General features: G+C 46.9%; 1 protein-coding gene across 6 annotated transcripts in view; it reads right to left on the bottom strand.

The window, feature by feature from the left end:
• Nucleotides 1-17,853, bottom strand: part of abcc3 (ATP-binding cassette, sub-family C (CFTR/MRP), member 3) — a 44,393-nt gene that overhangs the window by 16,706 nt on the left and 9,834 nt on the right. For 5 of the 6 annotated variants that reach the window (XR_006956986.1, XM_047032934.1, XM_047032935.1 and 2 more), the window contains exons 2-8: nucleotides 11,899-12,075; nucleotides 11,406-11,531; nucleotides 10,404-10,541; nucleotides 7,639-7,764; nucleotides 7,129-7,190; nucleotides 6,271-6,408; nucleotides 707-871 (exon numbers count right to left, since the gene is read on the bottom strand). Coding sequence is in view for 4 of the 6 variants with exons in the window: in XM_047032934.1 (XP_046888890.1) it covers nucleotides 707-871; nucleotides 6,271-6,408; nucleotides 7,129-7,190; nucleotides 7,639-7,764; nucleotides 10,404-10,541; nucleotides 11,406-11,531; nucleotides 11,899-12,075 (932 nt within the window). In the remaining 2 variants the exon portion in view is untranslated. Of the gene's footprint in view, nucleotides 1-424; nucleotides 515-706; nucleotides 872-6,270; nucleotides 6,409-7,128; nucleotides 7,191-7,638; nucleotides 7,765-10,403; nucleotides 10,542-11,405; nucleotides 11,532-11,898; nucleotides 12,076-17,853 lie in introns of those variants that run through there. The other variant, XM_047032933.1, reaches the window with a different exon arrangement.

The raw sequence follows: 17,853 nt of genomic DNA, 5'->3' as shown, positions 1-17,853 counted from the left end.
ACAGAACAATACCCGGCTAGTAAACCCCTGTTTACGTCCGACCAATTTTTTCCATACAGTCAAATGTTTGCTTTCTCTTTGTAGTGCTTAGACCTTTGATCTTCACATTCGATGGACCAGAATTCTAGAACTCCAGTCCTGTTGTTAAAGCGGCCGGTCAGTTCTAGGTAGGCCGTTTCTAGGTTCCGTTTCATGATTCTGTGCTGTACTCTCCTCTACTGGCCTTGTACAGTAATTAACGCTGGTTCTAGAAGGATTTACATGGATGGTACTGTTCGAGAAACTCTGTTTCTCTGGCATCGTGGCTGTTCCTTGACCCTGACCGCTGTAATGCGCTCAGAACAACGCACTTCTGATCCTGCATGCATTACTCATCCGTCACTTTGGATACAAAACTCTGCTGGGGATCGCCCCGGTAGCTCACCTGATAAGTGAGCAGCGTTCTGGGTGAGTCTGACCTTGGCCCTTTGCTGCAGTCTTCTCTCTCTCTGTCTCTCTCTCTCTACCTGCCTTTCTTGTCACACGTCACTTAACACTGTCCAATAATGTATGTAGGTATGACAAATGCAAAAAAAACATAAATAAACGCCTCTGTTGAATATAACAAATGTTCAAAAATAAATCAACAAGAAGAGATGAAAGGTCCCAAAGGATTTTGCAGGTCTGACATGGGCGTGGCCAGAACAGGCGAAGCCCCGCCCCCTACCTGAGGAGCTGAGGGTTGACGAAGGTAATGATGTCCTGCAGCAGCTTGTAGGCCGAGCCAATCAGAAAGTAGGGTCCAAAGGTCCTGAGCAGCGAGCGAAGGAACGCCGGCTTCCTGGGGGTCTTCTTCTTCTCCTCCGACAGCAGCGTCACCGTCTCCTCAGGGCTGGGGGACAGGACCAGCTCACCAATCACATCTCATCACTCCCATTTGATCAGTCACATTTGTCCAAACACATTTCATCAATCACATTTCATATCTATAGTATAAAAAAAAATCTATATATATATATACACACCGTATTTCTTTGATTAAACGCCACCCTCAAATAACGCCACCCTCGAATAAACGCTGCACCAAAAATGAACATTGTGTAATAAACGCCTTCCTCGATTAAACGCCGCACCCAAAAAATCTGAAAACTGTTATTTCATTGGTTAAATTAAAACACAGTATTTATTACACAAGTAAATCACACGTGTACAATTTAAAATGTATTTCGCCACTCGAAAATTTGCATTTCATCACAAGGCCGTAATCATAATACATATTGGGGGGAAACACATCCCCCCCAATATTCAAATCTGGTCAAAATGTCCCCCCCCCAAATGTCCCCCCCCCCAAAATATTGATATAAAAACTATAATTGTGCTACGCTACGACAGGCAACCACGCACGCTGTCCGAAATTATCACAAAAAATGCAATTTGTCTCCCATGTTGGCTGCGGCTACGGCCTAGTTTCATCAACCCCAAGTTTCAGGGCTACAGATCTGTTGCTGCTGGTGAATGTTTTCTGCACAGCTTTCTGTTTGAAAGCTAAAGTGGAAGAACGTTTCGGCATGCTGCTTCAGATTTCTACACAATGTAGAACACTTGTATTTGAGACAGTTTAAGTACTACCCACGCACGCCTTATTGATAGCCAATGAGAAAGGGAGTTGCACGGCATCAATTTTACACTAGGCTTTCTGTTTGACCTCTTTGTCTATTCTTTGTTTGTCTAAGGCCGCACTGCAGCTACAATTCACTAAATCTCTATTATTAATTAAACGCCGCCCTCGAATAAACGCCACACCAAAAATGAACATTGTGTAATAAACGCTGCAGCGTTTAATCAAATAAATAAGGTATTTATGTGTTTGTATAGCCAATACAAGCAATGTCACACAGTGCTTTATCCAATCATGACCTTCAAGACACATCAGGCTGCCAACCAACACATTCCAGGACATAGTCAACACAAAGGTTATTCAGTGTTTTTCCCTACAGTGCTTCAACAGTTACAGCCTTTCACTAGATATTCTCTACAACTGGTCTTAACAGCGCTGTCTCTCTTTCTCCCATTATCTGAGAGAGAGAGAGAGAGAGAGAGAGAGAGAGGTGGTGTGCTTGTGCGGAAGTGGAAGGGTTGGATTCCAGCAGAGGCTTACACAGAACTGTTTTTCAGTTAAGTCTGACAACTTCAACAGAATTCCTCACTCCCAATGAAACAGGTTTCTCCTGAGCGCACCAGTGAAAGGAGGCTTAAGCCAGTTAGTACCTGATATCAGTTACCCACCATGAGACAGACACGCAGGGCTGGTCACACCTGGCGGAGCAGGCTGGACCGGGGGGGGAGAGAATGGGGGGAGGGGTAGCAGGGCGGAGAGAGTATGGGGTGGGGGAATGGGGAGGAGGGGGACAGGGTAGGGAGGGGGTACTGGAGGGTGGGAATGGGACATGGAGGGGGTGGTTGAAAAGAACAATGCTTGACATACAAAGTGAAGATAGAAAAAGGTAGGGAACAGAAGGAAATGTGAAAAGAGATGGAAGGGGCCTCCAAATGAAACACAGAGATTGCGAGAGCGTTGGATGGTGGGAACGAATAACAATGCAGAAACCATGGTAACCGTGGTGAGAGGTGGAAGTTCAGCAGAAACTTGTAGTCTCTGGTGTCGAGGGTGTTTAGACAGGAGATTCCAGTAGTTCGGCAGTGCGGGTCCTGGGAGGTGCAGAGTGTGGAATGGTCAGACCTTTGGGCCGGTTGCACAAAACACTGGGAGTGGGAATCTTTTGGTACCTCACGATTCGAATCGATTCCATGCTTACATTTAATTCCAGTTTCCTGTTTAGTGTTTGTGTTTCTATTTGACTGTGATGGGCAGTTAAGTGTTTATTGTCATACAAAAATAAAAATGTTACGTACAAGGATAAAATGAAAAATATTTTTTACAATTTGAAAATAAAGAAAAACTTTTTTTAAATTTGTGAATCGATCTGAATCCCTAGAAGACTGAATCGCAATTCAAATGGGAATCGATTTTTCCCCCCACCCCTACAAAACGGTAGGGTACATTTCTCCTTATCTAAGGGATTTACTTAAGGGTGTGGTGCAGATTAGACTACATTAACATAATTTATTCCGAACAAAATGTAATTTTTCAGGTGGTGGTCCACCTCCAAAACCACTTTCCGATGAGGCAGTGATGGTAGCGAACTCCATTGGTAACGCACCTACTATGGTTGGGATTACTGGTGGAGGAGAGAGCGGTGGTCATTTGGAAAGGTAGACAGTCATTAGTTAATGCCTAATTCATGATATTACTGTTAACGGCATGACTGTGAATTAAACCACTAAATCCGGACATTTGGGAAATTGACGTTTTCAAGTAGCCTAACGTTGCAAACACATCGACTGTCCCAGCGAACCCCTCGCCCTCGGACACGAAAAATGTCAAAGTAAGAAGATATCTAACGAAGTAGCAAATATCATTCTTATTGCAGAGTAGTTAAAGTTCACATAGCCCTAAACATCTTTACCATCTTATATGACCTTTTTGCACGTATGATTTTAGTACTCCAAAAGTGTAGTTTAGCTTCTCCCCCAAAAAAAGATTTCTTGATACAAATTGAGAACTTGGACGTGGAGCAGAGAAATTTGAACATTCTGAATATTTTATTACAGCACAAGATGAGCAAGCTCCATGAAGGATAGGCGTAACATCTCCCCATCTCCATCAAAGACACTGACTGTCTCCCCACCTTCAAGAAACGGCTTAAGACGCGCTTGTTCCAGGAGTACAACGGTACTTAAGAAAGATTTCTTGCATCAGATGTTAGTTTATTTCCTCCAGCGAATACAATAACACTTATTGAGGGACTTGTTGCACTTGTTGGTTAGTTGTAACTGATTTAACTACTTGTACTTACTGTGAATTCTATCATTGTTGCCTGCTTCCTACAGATACACTTTTGCACTTTCGAGGTTCATTTTGTTTAATTGTAATGTGTTTACATGCTCTATTGTTTCTTCCTATTGGCACTTATTCGCTTTTCACAATGCATGCTCCATGTTTTGGCTACCCGCAATGTTTTTGGGGCTATCTCGTTGTTTATGATCATTGACCTATGCACTTTTCTAAAGCTCTCTCTTGGAAGTCGCTTGAAATAAAAGGCTCTGCTAAATGAATAAATGTAATGTAACATAAACTGTTCTGGAAGAATAGTGTAATCATATTTACATCTTAATCAAATAATTAACTTTCAATAAAATAAAATAAAATGTGCCTATTCAATGAAGACCATGGAATCATTCTTTTTTTGTAGCCTGTCACATTTCACGGAATAACTTGTTCAATATGGCCTCACGCATAGCGTAGCCATTGTTTTCAACTTCTGCATTCTCTTCAAACTCTTCAATGGCTTCATGCTGCTTCTCCTCCTCATGTACAGTGAAGTTCTTGAATAGGTTGAACAGCTCCGCACATGCTCAAATGATCTTGCATGCTCTGCCTGGATCTACACGGAGCTCAGCATGCAGGCAGTAGAAGCAGCGTTTCCACTGCCTGTTGAACCGCTCAATGGCCCGTGTCTTCCACAGACCAAGTTGTAGTTCTCATGTTGTGTGGGAGATGGAGAGGGGACCAAATGGTACTATAAAATGATTATCAATAACATCGACTGAATTCGGCTAAAGGCCCAAATAAAGGTCAAGAATGCAGCTGATAAAAGGTGAGACCACTTGCCTGAGATCTGTTGGCAGGATTTCTGAAGGGTGTCACAAGCCATGGATGACATGGATACCCACTGTCTCCAAGTAGGAGGCCTTTATGAGTGCCCTCCTCAAACTCCCTTGCTACGACGCTTTCATAGAGTATCCGAACGTCATGGCTACTGCCAGGCCACTGTGCAATAGGGGTGGGTGGATCGATCTAAAAGTTTCGATATACCCAAGTTGGTATCGGTATCGATCGATACTCGCGTAATGATATCGATACTTAAGTTTACATTTCTCTTCTCTTCATTCGGTTCACAACTCCCTTGACATCATAGTGGTTGTGACTCAGATAAGCTGCTTTTCTAAGTAAAAAGTATCGATATCGGTATTGGCAATACTGACCCTGTATTTACTCGGTATCGGATCGATACACAATTGTGCTGTGTCGCACACCCCGTATTGTGCAACAACGTTGGTTATCTCATTTCCATACAAACTAACTGGACATTGATTGAATGTGATTTTTTTTTCGTTGACAAACTGATCTTCATATTGAACGGGCGCTGGAGTCCTTATGTAGGCCCCGTCTACCACGCCACATTGACCTACTCTCAGGAAGCCGGCAAAATTTAAGAATCTCATCCGCTATCTCATCCTCCCCCCGCTATCTCATCCTCCTCTTGTTTTGACGGGAACTTAACTCACGGTGTTCAGCAGACGGGTAAGACCGTCTGCAATTTTTTACTGCAGTACGGCTGGAAGAGCACAGCTAAGGAAAGTAAAGTGATGCAACTCTAGACGGTCGGACAATTCATGAATTATCTGCCAGTCATATCTATAATTTAAAATTCGGAACAATCTTCTTCGGATATAGGTTCATTTATCTCCATAAACTCGGCCATGCATTAACAATTATAAGTCAGAGTTTTCTTCCTTACTTTGGTTGCTAAGGTCCTTCTTGCAACGCTTTAACAAACTTTAAGGGATTCCTTAAGTATAACACCAAGATATGAAGAAAACCTAAAATACTTAAGGGAACATTTACTAAGGAAACCTTAAGCAGAAGACTTAAAAGGTGTTTTGTGTAAACAATTATATTTTAAGAAAACCTCAATTCTGACTTTAAGAAAAATCTCAATTTAAGGTGTTTTGTGCAACCGGCCCCAGGTTCTGTATTCCACCAGACCTGACCTGCTGGTCTGTATTCCACCAGACCTGTATCACCAAACATCCTGGGGGGTTTCACTCACTGAATTGCTCCTTCCCAGGTTTCTTGCCATTTATCCTTGTCTTCTTTGATTGTTTTGGTTGGTTATGTTTATTGGTTGTGCAAATCTGTGAAGCCCTCTGTAACATTGCTTGAAAAAAATTGCGATAAAAAGTAAAATTTGATTTTAATTTGATCTACAGTAGCCTACTAGACCTGCAACTTGATCCAATATGAGATCTCTCCTCTCCCTCTCCCTCTCCCTCTCCCTCTCCCTCTCCCCCTCCCCTCCCCCTCCCCTCCCCCTCCCCTCCCCTCCCCTCCCCTCCCCTCCCCTCCCCTCCCCTCCCCTCCCCTCCCCTCCCCTCCCTCCCTCCTACCTGGAGGTCTGAGCCTGGCCCTGCTCCTTCTCCCATTCCTTCAGCAGGCGAGGGACGACCACCTCTGAGCTGTCCCTCTTGTTCAGCGACCACAGGTCCTTAGCCTCCAGAGGGTTCTTGTAGCCTTTGATTGCCATTCTAAGATGGGAGGTGGGGGAAGAGAGAGGGGTGAGGGAGACCAAATACGAAAGAGAGAGAGACAGAGAGAGAGAGAGAGAGAGAGAGAGAGAGAGAGAGAGAGAGAGAGAGAGAGAGAGAGAGAGAGAGAGAGAGAGAGAGAGAGAGAGAGAGAGAGAGAGAGAGAGAGAGAGAGAGAGAGAGAGAGAGAGAGAGAGAGAACAATAGGTGTGTGTGTGACAGAAAAGATAGGGGTAGGAAAGAGAGTAAGAGGAAAATTGAGAGGCCGTGGAAAGAGAAAGAGGTGATGGAAGATGAGAAGTGGAAGAGAGAGAGATAGAGATGTGGGAGAGAAAGAGATCAGAGGCGGGGACAGAGAGAAAAATATCATTTGTATGTAACACGTAACACATGAATACAATAACAAACTGCAAACAAAACACTGCAGTGCTGCCTGTAATCTTCTCACTAATAACAGTAGATTACAAAACGGTCAATCTGTATGTTTCCATGACTGGGGACCACTGACAACCCAACAGTTTCTAATGTAACTTCGTATTTACAGTACAATTTTTAACATCTGTAAAAGAAAAATGATTGGTCCTGTTCCTTTTGATCTCCTGGTAGTCTACCCTGTTTCCTTTCTATTATTATTTATCTTTTGGACTACAGTAAATACATCTCAGTCCTATGTGGGTTCAGCAGAGCTGCAGGCCTGTGTTGAAGACAGGGTTCTGGTACCTGGTGAACCACCAGAAGGTCATGGTAGACAGGAAGCCGGCAGTGGACTCAGGACAAGGATTCTGGGAAGGAATACACATAAATGGAAAGAAATAGGCCAGGCGAGTCAGATGAGGACAGAGCCGGACGACTCCCTGCCTGAGGCAACTGCTGTGTGTGTGTGTGTGTGTGTGTGTGTGTGTGTATGTGTGTGCTCCCTCTAAACACACTTGGGAGTAAGCTGTGGTGGCACCCTAGCACACGTTAACACTTTCTCTCCCGCACGCTCCCACTTTCTTCTCCCTCCCCCCTCGCTTGCCGAAGGCACGCCGACGCAGAAGAACACACGCACGCGCACACAAACGCACAAAAACCTACACGCCCGCTGACACAAACGCACACGCACAAACTAACACCGACACCCACCTATACACACACATCCACACACACATCCACACACACATCCACACACACATCCACACACACATCCACACACACATCCACACACACAGGCGCATTCGGTTTCCTCACAGGGTCGGTGTCGACGTCGGAGAAGAGGGGAGGCTTCTCGTTGAAGCAGCAGAGCACCAGCTGCAGCACCACCAGGATGAAATACACGTAGAAGGTGGTGAGTCTCAGATGGTCCGGTTCCCCCGTCTGCAACGCGAGGACTCAGCGTCAGAAACACACGCAGACAAACGGTGTACACACACCCACCCGCACACTGCACACACGCACACACACTGTGCTCCCACACACAGACATACTGGACACACCCACATACACTGTACGCACACGCATTGTACACACACACCCACTTACTGTGCACATGCACACTCACAGAGACATGCTGAACACACACACAAACACACATATATATACTGCACACACACACACTGTACACACACAGACACAGAGCGAGGGTCTGTCTCTGAAAGGAGCCAGCCGTCTACGCAGCTAGCCAGCCTATCCTCACCTGACCCTTCGGCAGGACAGTTAATGCGGTTAAGCCTACCACTTGGCCTGAAAATATTTAGGCCAACCTATGTGTTTACAGCGCCGATCTGGAGACTGATTCCTGATCCCGGTTGTTATAATCAAAATGTTTCTGCAAAGAGCATCAGGGATAATCCAAATAAAATCAAACGATTCATGTGTTAAGCCCTTTATACAAGCTAAGACACGGATGTGTATAGATCTTATGGATCCTTGAAGTACAGGAACTCATCCCCTCACTCACTCACCCCCCCCCCCCCCCATCCCCATCCACACACAATCTGTCTGTGTACCTGTGGGTCTGCCTGTCTGTTCTAACCTATCCTGTCCTATCCTATCCTCACCCCCCCCCCCCCCCCCCCAACCCCATCCACACACAATCCTCACATTTCTGCATTCTTGCCCTCTCCTGGACTCCCTCTCCTCTCCCCCCAACTCCTTAGTCTCAACCTCGGTTGACCCCAACACCACAAAGTAGCCAACTAGCATAAGCTCTTTAACAAGTGTGTTAGAGAGGTAGGGAGGGAGCGAGGAGAGAAGGTGTGCTATTTTGCCCTCAGATGTCAGGGGCCTCATGTGTAAAGGATTGCGCAGCTTTCATACCCGAGGATGGCGTACGGACAAAACTCGAAAAGTGTCACGGCCACAGCCGTGCCCCCCTATTGTTTTTGGTTTTGCCCTGCCCTAGTGTTTCCCTGTCATTCTCGTCACCTGTCTCGTTCAGTTGTCGTTAGTTTCATTGTGTTCACCTGTGTCTTGTTTGTTTCTGTGTATTTAGGTTCCTGCTTTGTGTCCAGTCTTTGTCTTAGCATTACCCTTTGTCCCTGCGTGTACCCTGTCTGTTTCCCGTTTTGAGAATTAAACCTGTGTTCCTCGCTATGCCTCGGTACTCCCCTGCATTTGGGTCCAACCCCACCTCACGTCGTGACAGAAAAGTACCTACGCACAGAAATATTCACATGTATAAAACCGGTCGTACGCCAGGTCCTGCACACCTTTACTTTATAAATCACAATCAACGTGAGATTGAACGAGCCACTGCCTCATCTTATAAATGAATATGCAGATGGGCTATAAATGAGCTCCTGAGGTAATTTCTTTGTCTGAATTACCGTATTTCTTCGTATAAACGCGGCACCAAAAATGAACGTTATTCAATAAACACTGCAGCGTTTTTTCGAAGAAATACGGTAAAATGGCTAAACACGCAAAAAAGAAAAAAAAATCACAGACTGAGATTGAGGTTCTGACAACAGAGGTGGAGGCGAGAAAATGTTTGGCGGCCTGTCATCAGGTATTAGCGACAAAAGAAAGTCGGCGGAGTGGAAAATGGTCACTATTTGCGCCCTTTCTTGTTTTTAACCTGTAGCACTTTGAGATTTAGCTCAATGTAAAGTGCATTACAAATAAAATCATCACTATTATTATTATAGGGCCATAAACGGGGCCTATAATAGGGCTGTGGGTTCGGAGAACCGGACCAGGGCAGAAATTAAGAAGAAATGGTCCGATGTAAAACTTTAAATGAAGAAACGAGTGGTGGCGCATTATAAAAGCATGGCAGCTAGAGGGTTATAGTGACATGCGTTTCCTGAGTGATTTTGTCGTTCGTTTGACACCCTCAAGTTTAACAGAAGTTATTAAGTGGTGGCGGATTAAACAGAAGGCTATATAGCATTTCCCTTTTGGGGGTTTGATGTGATCATCCACATTAATGATCAAACTTTTATTTGTATGTTTTTTGAATAGTCAACGTCATAAACGTAGTAGTGGAAACTTTATTTTGTAATGTTTGGTGAGTTTTAGCCCTTTTCAGTTAGAATTCGCCATGTTACAGAGCCAGACAAGACTTTGCGGAAGGTCCACACATTCTCACGTCTGCTCAAAACTTTCTGTGACGGCCCGCACATTCTCACGTCAAGTAAATCTTTACACATCACAAAGTGTGCGTGAAAAACCAACGTACGCAAGCTTATCGTGCGTACGCAACGTTTATACATGAGGCCCCAGATGAGGAGAGGAGGAGAGGTAGATAAGAAGAGGGAGAAGTGGATGAGAGGAGGTTTTAGAATATGAACTATGAATATACTGTATGTTTGTGTGTGTGTGTGTGAGAGGTAGACAGAGTGTGTTGAGTTGAGTGTCTGTGTGTGTGTGTGTGAGTGAGTGAGTGAGTGAGTGAGTGAGTGAGTGAGTGAGTGAGAGAGAGCGAGAGAGAGAGAGAGCGAGAGAGAGTGTGTGAGAGAAAGTCGAGACAGTGCGTCTTGCGTGTGTGTGTGTGTGATGGTGAACCAGCATACCTGGATGGAGGCCTGGATGATCTTGGAGCGGAAAGGCACAATGGCGCACAGAGAGGACACGAACCAGAAGATGAAGAGCACCCCAGAGGACTGCACGCCTCGCAGCCTCTCCAACTGGACCAGGAAGGTCGCCAGCAGCTGAGACACACACAGGGAGGAGGGGAACGGTGCACAGATAGAGAGGAGGAGGGGGGGGGGGGGGGGGGGAGGGGAGGAAGCAGGGAAGAGAGAGGTAGAGAGAGATTGGAGAGAGGAAGAGAGGGTGGTGAGAGAGAGAGGGAGAGATGAAAGAGAGAGGGTGATGTGTGTGTGAGAGACAGACGGAGACAGAGAGGGAGAGAGAGAGATGAAAGAGAGAGAGATGGCGAAAGAGAGAGGGAGAGAGAGTGGTACACAGTTAAATAAAGCACAGCAACACAGAGGCCATGTGAGGTAGCGGTGCCGTCCTCAGACGCCCCCTCTCTCATGGCACTCACACGCACCCAATAAATCCCCTTCCAGGCGAGTTCACCCTGCCCTGTATTAGCGGATGTGGGTTACTGTGTATGTGGGCTACCGTGGCCACACACACACTGCACGGACCAAAAAGCCCCACAAAAAAACAATCCAGAAAATGCTACGGAAACCAGACCCACCACTCAAGACCAAAAAAATAAAGAAATCAGCGGCTATGACCTTCCCCGCTGCAAAATACGCCCGCCGGATCTAGAACGGGCCCTTTGTAAGGGAGGGGCGTGAGTGCATCCAAGGTCGCTGTGTTTCATTTCATTTAGTCATTTAGCAGACGCTCTTATCCAGAGCGACTTACAGCAAGCACAGGGACATTCCCCCGAGGCAAATAGGGTGAAGTGCCTTTCCCAGGGACACAACGTCATTTGTCACGGCCGGGAATCAAACCGGCACCCTTCTGATTGGTAGCCCGATTCCCTAACCGCTAATTCCCTAACCCCCCCCCCCCCCCGCCCTGTTTACACCGGCGCGTCCGCTTGTCCGAGCACCTACCATTGTCATGCCGACCACCAGCGGAGTGACGAAGTAGATGGGCGGCTGGGCAAGGCCAACCTGCTGCTCGTGGAACGCGTAGAAGAGGTCCGTCCAGCATACGATCCACAGGACCACACCCAGAACCTGGAGGTGAGAGGGAAGAGAAAGGGGAGAGGGAAAGAGAGAGAGGGTGGTGGTAAGGGAGAAGAGGAGGGGGGGGGGGGGGGGGGGGGGGGGGGGGGGGAGGAGAGCAAGGAGAAAGGGGGGGGGAGGTAGGGAGAGAGATGTGGGGACGGGGGGAGGCAGAGGGCGAGTGAGAGGCAGAGGAGAGAAAGAGAGAGGGGAAAGGGAGATATCGAGAAAATCAAGAGAGAGAGAGAGACAGATTAAATACAAAGATACATTCGCAAAAAGTCCAAACAGTCCACCAGGGGAACCAAACCTCCCGAGACAGGACAGTTGACCGGCCGGCGACCGTGTCGCACGGCCATCTCAGCCCCCCTCTCCTCACCGTCTTGACTCGGTTCAGGATGGACATCATGATGTAGCCTTTGTTGTTCTTCTTGAGGTAGAGGAGGTAGAGAGGGCTCACGGCCCAGAGGTACAGGCAGGGCAGCCATGACAGGACGGACAGCTGGAAACACTCGGGCAGGTCTGGGCTGTCCGTGTGGAGCGTCCGGTTGGCTTCCTGGGTGACCACACAAGATGGAGGACAGGCGTTAGGGTGGGATGAAGGAGGAGGAGGAGGAGGAAGGGGCCAAGCCCCGCCATGCCACCGGATTCACCACCGACACTAGCCACACTCTAGACTTCTCCCATCAGAGGGGCAACCAGCAGCTGATCTTGACATTCTGACGACCTCTTGAGCGCTGAAAACAAGCGTGTTCCTCGACACGAGGCCCCTTTCATTCTCTGGAAAGGCTTTGCAGCGCCTACTGCGAGCGTTAGTGTGTGCTGCATGTTGTGTTAGGCCCCTTGAACCCAGACAGAGAGGGACAGTTCCTCTCAGGGAAACCCCCTGATGATTCCGCGGGCCTCATCGCATTAGCATCCCAGACTGGGGGCGACCCGAATTACTTAGGTTCAGTCGGGTCCGTTTCTTTTCTCCGTGATCGAGAGGAGGGGAGAGGTGGAGTAGGAGAGGAGGAGAGATGGATGGGAGGGGAAGAGGAGATGTGGAGCAGAGTATGAGGAGAGGAAGAGGAGAGGATGAGGAGAGGAGGACAGGGAGAGGAGGTAGAGGGGTGGAGGAGAGGTGGAGAACAGGAAAGGTAGAGGTTGGGATGCTTTCCTCTCCAGCCTAATGAGCCGCTCTCGCTGTCCGCGGTGACATCAGGTCACATTTCAGGATGGAATGTCATGCCCTAATGAAGGCATACGCGCGTGTGTGTATGCATGAATGTGTGTGTTTGTGTGTTCACACTTCTCCTAATAGTATCAACTCATGTGTACTGCATGCTGCCTTTGTACAGGTCAGTTCCCGATGCAGAGACACTGCAACACTGAGCAATATAGCTCCTGAACAGAGAAGACATACAAGAGGCATACTCCAATATTATGAATAATAAATGGAAAAAAAAGAATACTAAGTATTCATTTAGCAGGCGCGCTCATACAAAGCGGAATGCAAGTGGAGGATTTGAACCTGGAATCTCTCGGTCTGCAGGCAAATCATTTCCCGCTGAGCATCACAAATGCAATACACAATACCTGCTACTGTTAGCATACTGTTCACAGCATGACTCTGCTAGAATACTTCCTCTTTCTTAGCTCGACATGTAAAGCCAAGCTCTTCTTCTCAGCCGCAGGCAGATACAATGTTGTAAGCTTCCTCTAATCCATTTCTGAAACTGCATCAAACCAGAGCTGAGAAACCTTTTCTCTGACCCTTGAGGAGAAAGTACATGTATTCTTTGATACACGAGCACATGCTTTATGCACCCCACTTAACTATAAGCAGAGAGAGAAAAAACAGAGAGAGAAAATCAGAGAGAGAGGAAGGATGAGATGGAAAGAGCGAGAGAGGCAGTAATGACGAGAGTAATGAGATAGAGAGATAAAGAGAGAGAGAGAGAGAGAGAGAGAGAGAGAGAGAGAGAGAGAGAGAGAGAGAGAGGGGAGAGATTTGAAAGATGGTGGAAGATGAGTTGCCCTAGAGAACACACACCATCTCACATGATCACACACACACACGCGCGCATGAACCACATGCCAAACCCTCCATGGACATCAGCCTGGCCCTCCCTCAACCTGCTCTGTTCATGTGAAACGGGAAACAATATCGAAAGGGGAAGACAAATATTCCGACGATCCTCCAGCTGATGTACACGCGGTGTCGCATATTGTCTCGCACTGACCGCAGTCCTCTTGTCTGCAGATGACGGGGAAGTCAAGTCCACATAGCCACTGCGTTTAACATGCACGTGGCCATGCACGTACTAGACCCAGTAGGTCCTCATTTGGGCTGTCTGCAAAGTACTCCACAAATCGCTGATAACTCGGTTAAACCCCCCTGGATCGACTGGGAAGAAGGAGCATAGTGAAATATAATGAAGACAAACGACGGCGACTATTCTTCGGACAAGATTAACGTCCCCTGAATGACTTTACGGTTGCCAGTTGCTAGGACAACCGGTGTCAAATGACAGAGCGTGTTGAGGGGAAAAAAGGACCTATGGTATGTATCTGCAGCCTCTGACCCTGTATGCTGACTGCCAACAACACCTGCTGTTCCAATCCTTCTCTACCAAAGCCGACACCGGGCCTAATGTCGTGCGCATCAATAATTAACAGATGTAAAGCGAGGTAGAGAAGGGGAGGAGGGAGAGAGTTTGAGAGAGGGACAACCAGAGAAAGAGAGAGGGAGTCGGAGAGGCAGACAGGGAGAGAAGGATGAAGGGAGACGGGAGAAGAGGAAGAGAAGGAGAGAGAACGAGAGATGCAGTGGCGTGTTGATGGTTTTGTTTATATACCTTTAATGCACAGTGGGAGCTGGAGGTGAACATGCTTGCAAGGACTCACAATGTTATGGCATAGCGTCCCAGTCCCTGTGCTAGATAAACACAGCTGTCCTGCTCTCTCTGCCTCTCACTCTCTCTGTCATCACTCTCATTTATGTGTGTGTACATATTATGCGAGCGTGTATGCGTGTATTTGCATGCGTTTGTGTATATTTGCATGTGTGTGCGGGTGTGTATAGGTGTGTGCCAGAAGCTACCAAACGATCTGGGCCTTAATACAACAATACCCATGCACCACACTAGACATGAGACACACACTAGTCATGGAACACACCGTGTACCTGCTCCACACCAGATATGCCACCCACCTCGCAGCCAGACAGTCGACACAGCTCTCCGTCTGACCATATCTGGTGTGTTGTGAAAGGATTTCTCCATGCCCGTTTCTCCACCTCCCGCTCCAACGCAGGCATCGACGTGACAACGTCCCTTTTAAGTTGTATAAACGTTTACCAACGTGACCTCAGCAACGGGAATGGATCGCGACCTTTCCTATCGTCGGCAGGTGACGAACGACCCCACGGCCGGGAGACGGCGCGTCTCCCGCCCTCGGCCCACTCATCCGGGATGATGACGTTACATCAGATGAATGATTCTCTAATGCCCATTTCCCATACATGAGAGCAGCACAGGGCTGACCTTCCTTCCTCGGTCCTCATCCGTCTGCTGTTACAGTAAGAACGGAGAGCGGAGCGAGACAGAACGACCGGTGTGGAAGGACACTGGCACAGCAGGAACCGGACCATACACAGGAGTGTATCAAGTCAATGGATCACAATTTTAAAGCGGGCAAATAACTGAGAAAAAGAAAGGGAGAAGGAAAAGGAAAAGAAAGAAAAACTGAAGAGGAAAAAAGAAAGAAAGAAAGAGAAGAAAGGAAAGAGAAAAAAATTCCAGTCAGAGATGAGAGTGACGCAGGAGAGAAAGAACAACACGAACACAACAAATGGATTCAGTGTGCGTTCATCGCACTAAACCGCAGCCCATTATGTGTAGAAAAGAAATCGTCCATCACACCGGGACGCGGGCAATCGTAAACGTGAGCGAACACGGGTCCTTCTCTTGTTATTGCTCCACACAGGGAGGGAGCTTTGTCTGCTCTCTGCATGTGAACACACTTCAACAATAGACCCCGGCTCAGTGGGTGAGGAGTAGACATAGCGCATGAGTGCCATTTCCAACACGTGTGTTCGTAAAACTCCGCTCTGAGAAAAACCCTGTTCCAAATCATTTCTCTCTCTTTAACCTTGGCAGTTCCAAACTCATTATAACACCCCTTCCTCTTAGCCCAGTGTAGGACACAGGCCAGGGATCCTACCTATTGAGTATCTCAGAGAACCAGTACAGATCTAGGATGCCTGTACCTGGAATATCACAAGTCCTAGATCAAAGCTCCCTTCTCGGACACACCTGGCAGACTACAGACTTTACGAATAGACTTCTACTGTTATTATTTCACAACAACGGTCTGGGGGCAGCAGCGGCTGCGATAGAAACGTTGGATTTAAAAAATACTGAAAGAAAGGTGTGGAAAGGGAGAGGTGAGAGTCAGTGTCGGGAATCCCTCGTAGCTACTGTATAGCCTGCAGGGCAGATGATGCAACATGGAGAGGATGTGACTCATCTTTCTTCATCTTTGCCGGTTGGGAAAGAAGGCAGTCGTGTTTGCCGCTCACCTTGCCGGGAGGTGAGGGAGGAGGTGAGCTGAGCGTGGTTCTCGTCATGAGTTTGCGTAAGGTGGGTCGGGTTTGTACACCTGCCCATTCAGACTGACTCGGAGGAAGGTCGAACTCTTCTGAACTCTCTTCGGCTCATTCAAACCTGCAAACAGGCAGGGCTGAATGGGGCCTTCGTAACATTTGACACATTTGAATGAGGTTTTTCAAACTGTAGTTAAAGATGAATGAGTGACAGTAATTCCTGTTCCTGGGATCATTTGACCCTGACACACTGCAATATCAGTTAAGACCATCAGCTCCAGGGAGGGAGGTAGGGAGGGAAAATGGAGAAAAGGAGACAAGGAATGTTGTGTTTATGTGTATGTAGTTACACTATGTAAACCTAGAACTCCTTCCAGTACAAACACACATGTTCAGTCACAGGAAAAGGTCTGCTAACTTCAGGAACCAGGCTGTTAGTATTATATAGTATAGTTAGACTTAAACTTACATTTACATTAGTCATTTGGCAGACGCTCTTATCCAGAGCGACTTACAGTAAGTACAGGGACATTCCCCCGAGGCAAGAAGGGTGAAGTGCCTTGCCCAAGGACACAACGTCATTTGGCTCGGCCGGGAATCGAACTGGCGACCTTCAGATTACAAGCCCGATTCCCCAACCGCTCAGCCACCTGACTCCCAAACTTACGCCACTTATTTAAGATGTACTCCTACAGTGCCCTCCAAAAGTATTGGAACAGTGAGGCCAATTCCTTTATTTTTGCTGTAGACTGAAAACATTTGGGCTTGACATCAAACGATGAATGTGAAACCAGAGATCAACGTTTCAGCTTTTATTTCCAGGTATTTACATCAGGATCTGATGCACAAATTAGAAAATATCACCTTTTTGTTCGAACCCACCCATTTGTCACGTGAGCAAAAGTATTGGAACATGTGACTGACAGGTGTGTTTTGTTGCCCAGGTGTGTCCTATTACATACATTATTCAATCAATAAATACCACTGAATGTCTACACTCAGGTTCAGATTGGGTAAGATAGGTTTTGTCTATGCAGACTGTATTCAGAGGTGAAAACAACATGAAAACCAGAGCGCTGTCTTTGGGTGAAAAACAAGCAATTGTGAGTCTTAGAGAAGATGGAAAATCAATCAGAGCCATTGCAGAAACATTGGCCATAGCCAGTACAACCATTTGGAATGTCCTGAAGAAGAAGAAAACTACTGGTGTACTAAGTAACAGACGTCGAACAGGTAGACCAAGGAAAACATCAGCAGTTGATGACAGAAACATTGTGAGAGCTGTAAAGAAAGACCCTAAAACAACTGTTAGTGAGATCAGCAACAACCTCCAGATGGCAGGAGTGAAGGTATCACTATCTACTGTTCGCAGAAGACTTCATGAACAAAAGTACAAGGGCTACACCAGAAGATGCAAACCACTCATTAGCAAGAAGAATAGGAAGGCCAGGCTGGAATTTGCCAAAAAGTACAGAGATGAACCTCCAAAATTCTGGGACAAAGTTTTATGGACTGATGAGACAAAGATTAACTTTTACCAAAGTGATGGAAAGGCTAAAGTTTGGAGAAAGAAAGGAACTGCTCATGATCCCAAACACACAAGCTCATCTGTGAAACACGGTGGAGGTAATGTCATGGCTTGGGCTTGCATGGCTTCTTCTGGGACGGGCTCATTAATCTTCATTGAGGATGTAACACATGATGGCAGCAGCAAAATGAACTCGGAAGTCTACAGAAACATTTTGT

This window comes from Hypomesus transpacificus, chromosome 13 (genome assembly GCF_021917145.1).
Source record: "Hypomesus transpacificus isolate Combined female chromosome 13, fHypTra1, whole genome shotgun sequence".
In the NCBI taxonomy this organism is placed as follows: domain Eukaryota; kingdom Metazoa; phylum Chordata; class Actinopteri; order Osmeriformes; family Osmeridae; genus Hypomesus; species Hypomesus transpacificus.
Note: the sequence above shows the minus strand (reverse complement) of the source record. Positions and strands in the feature narration are given on the sequence as shown.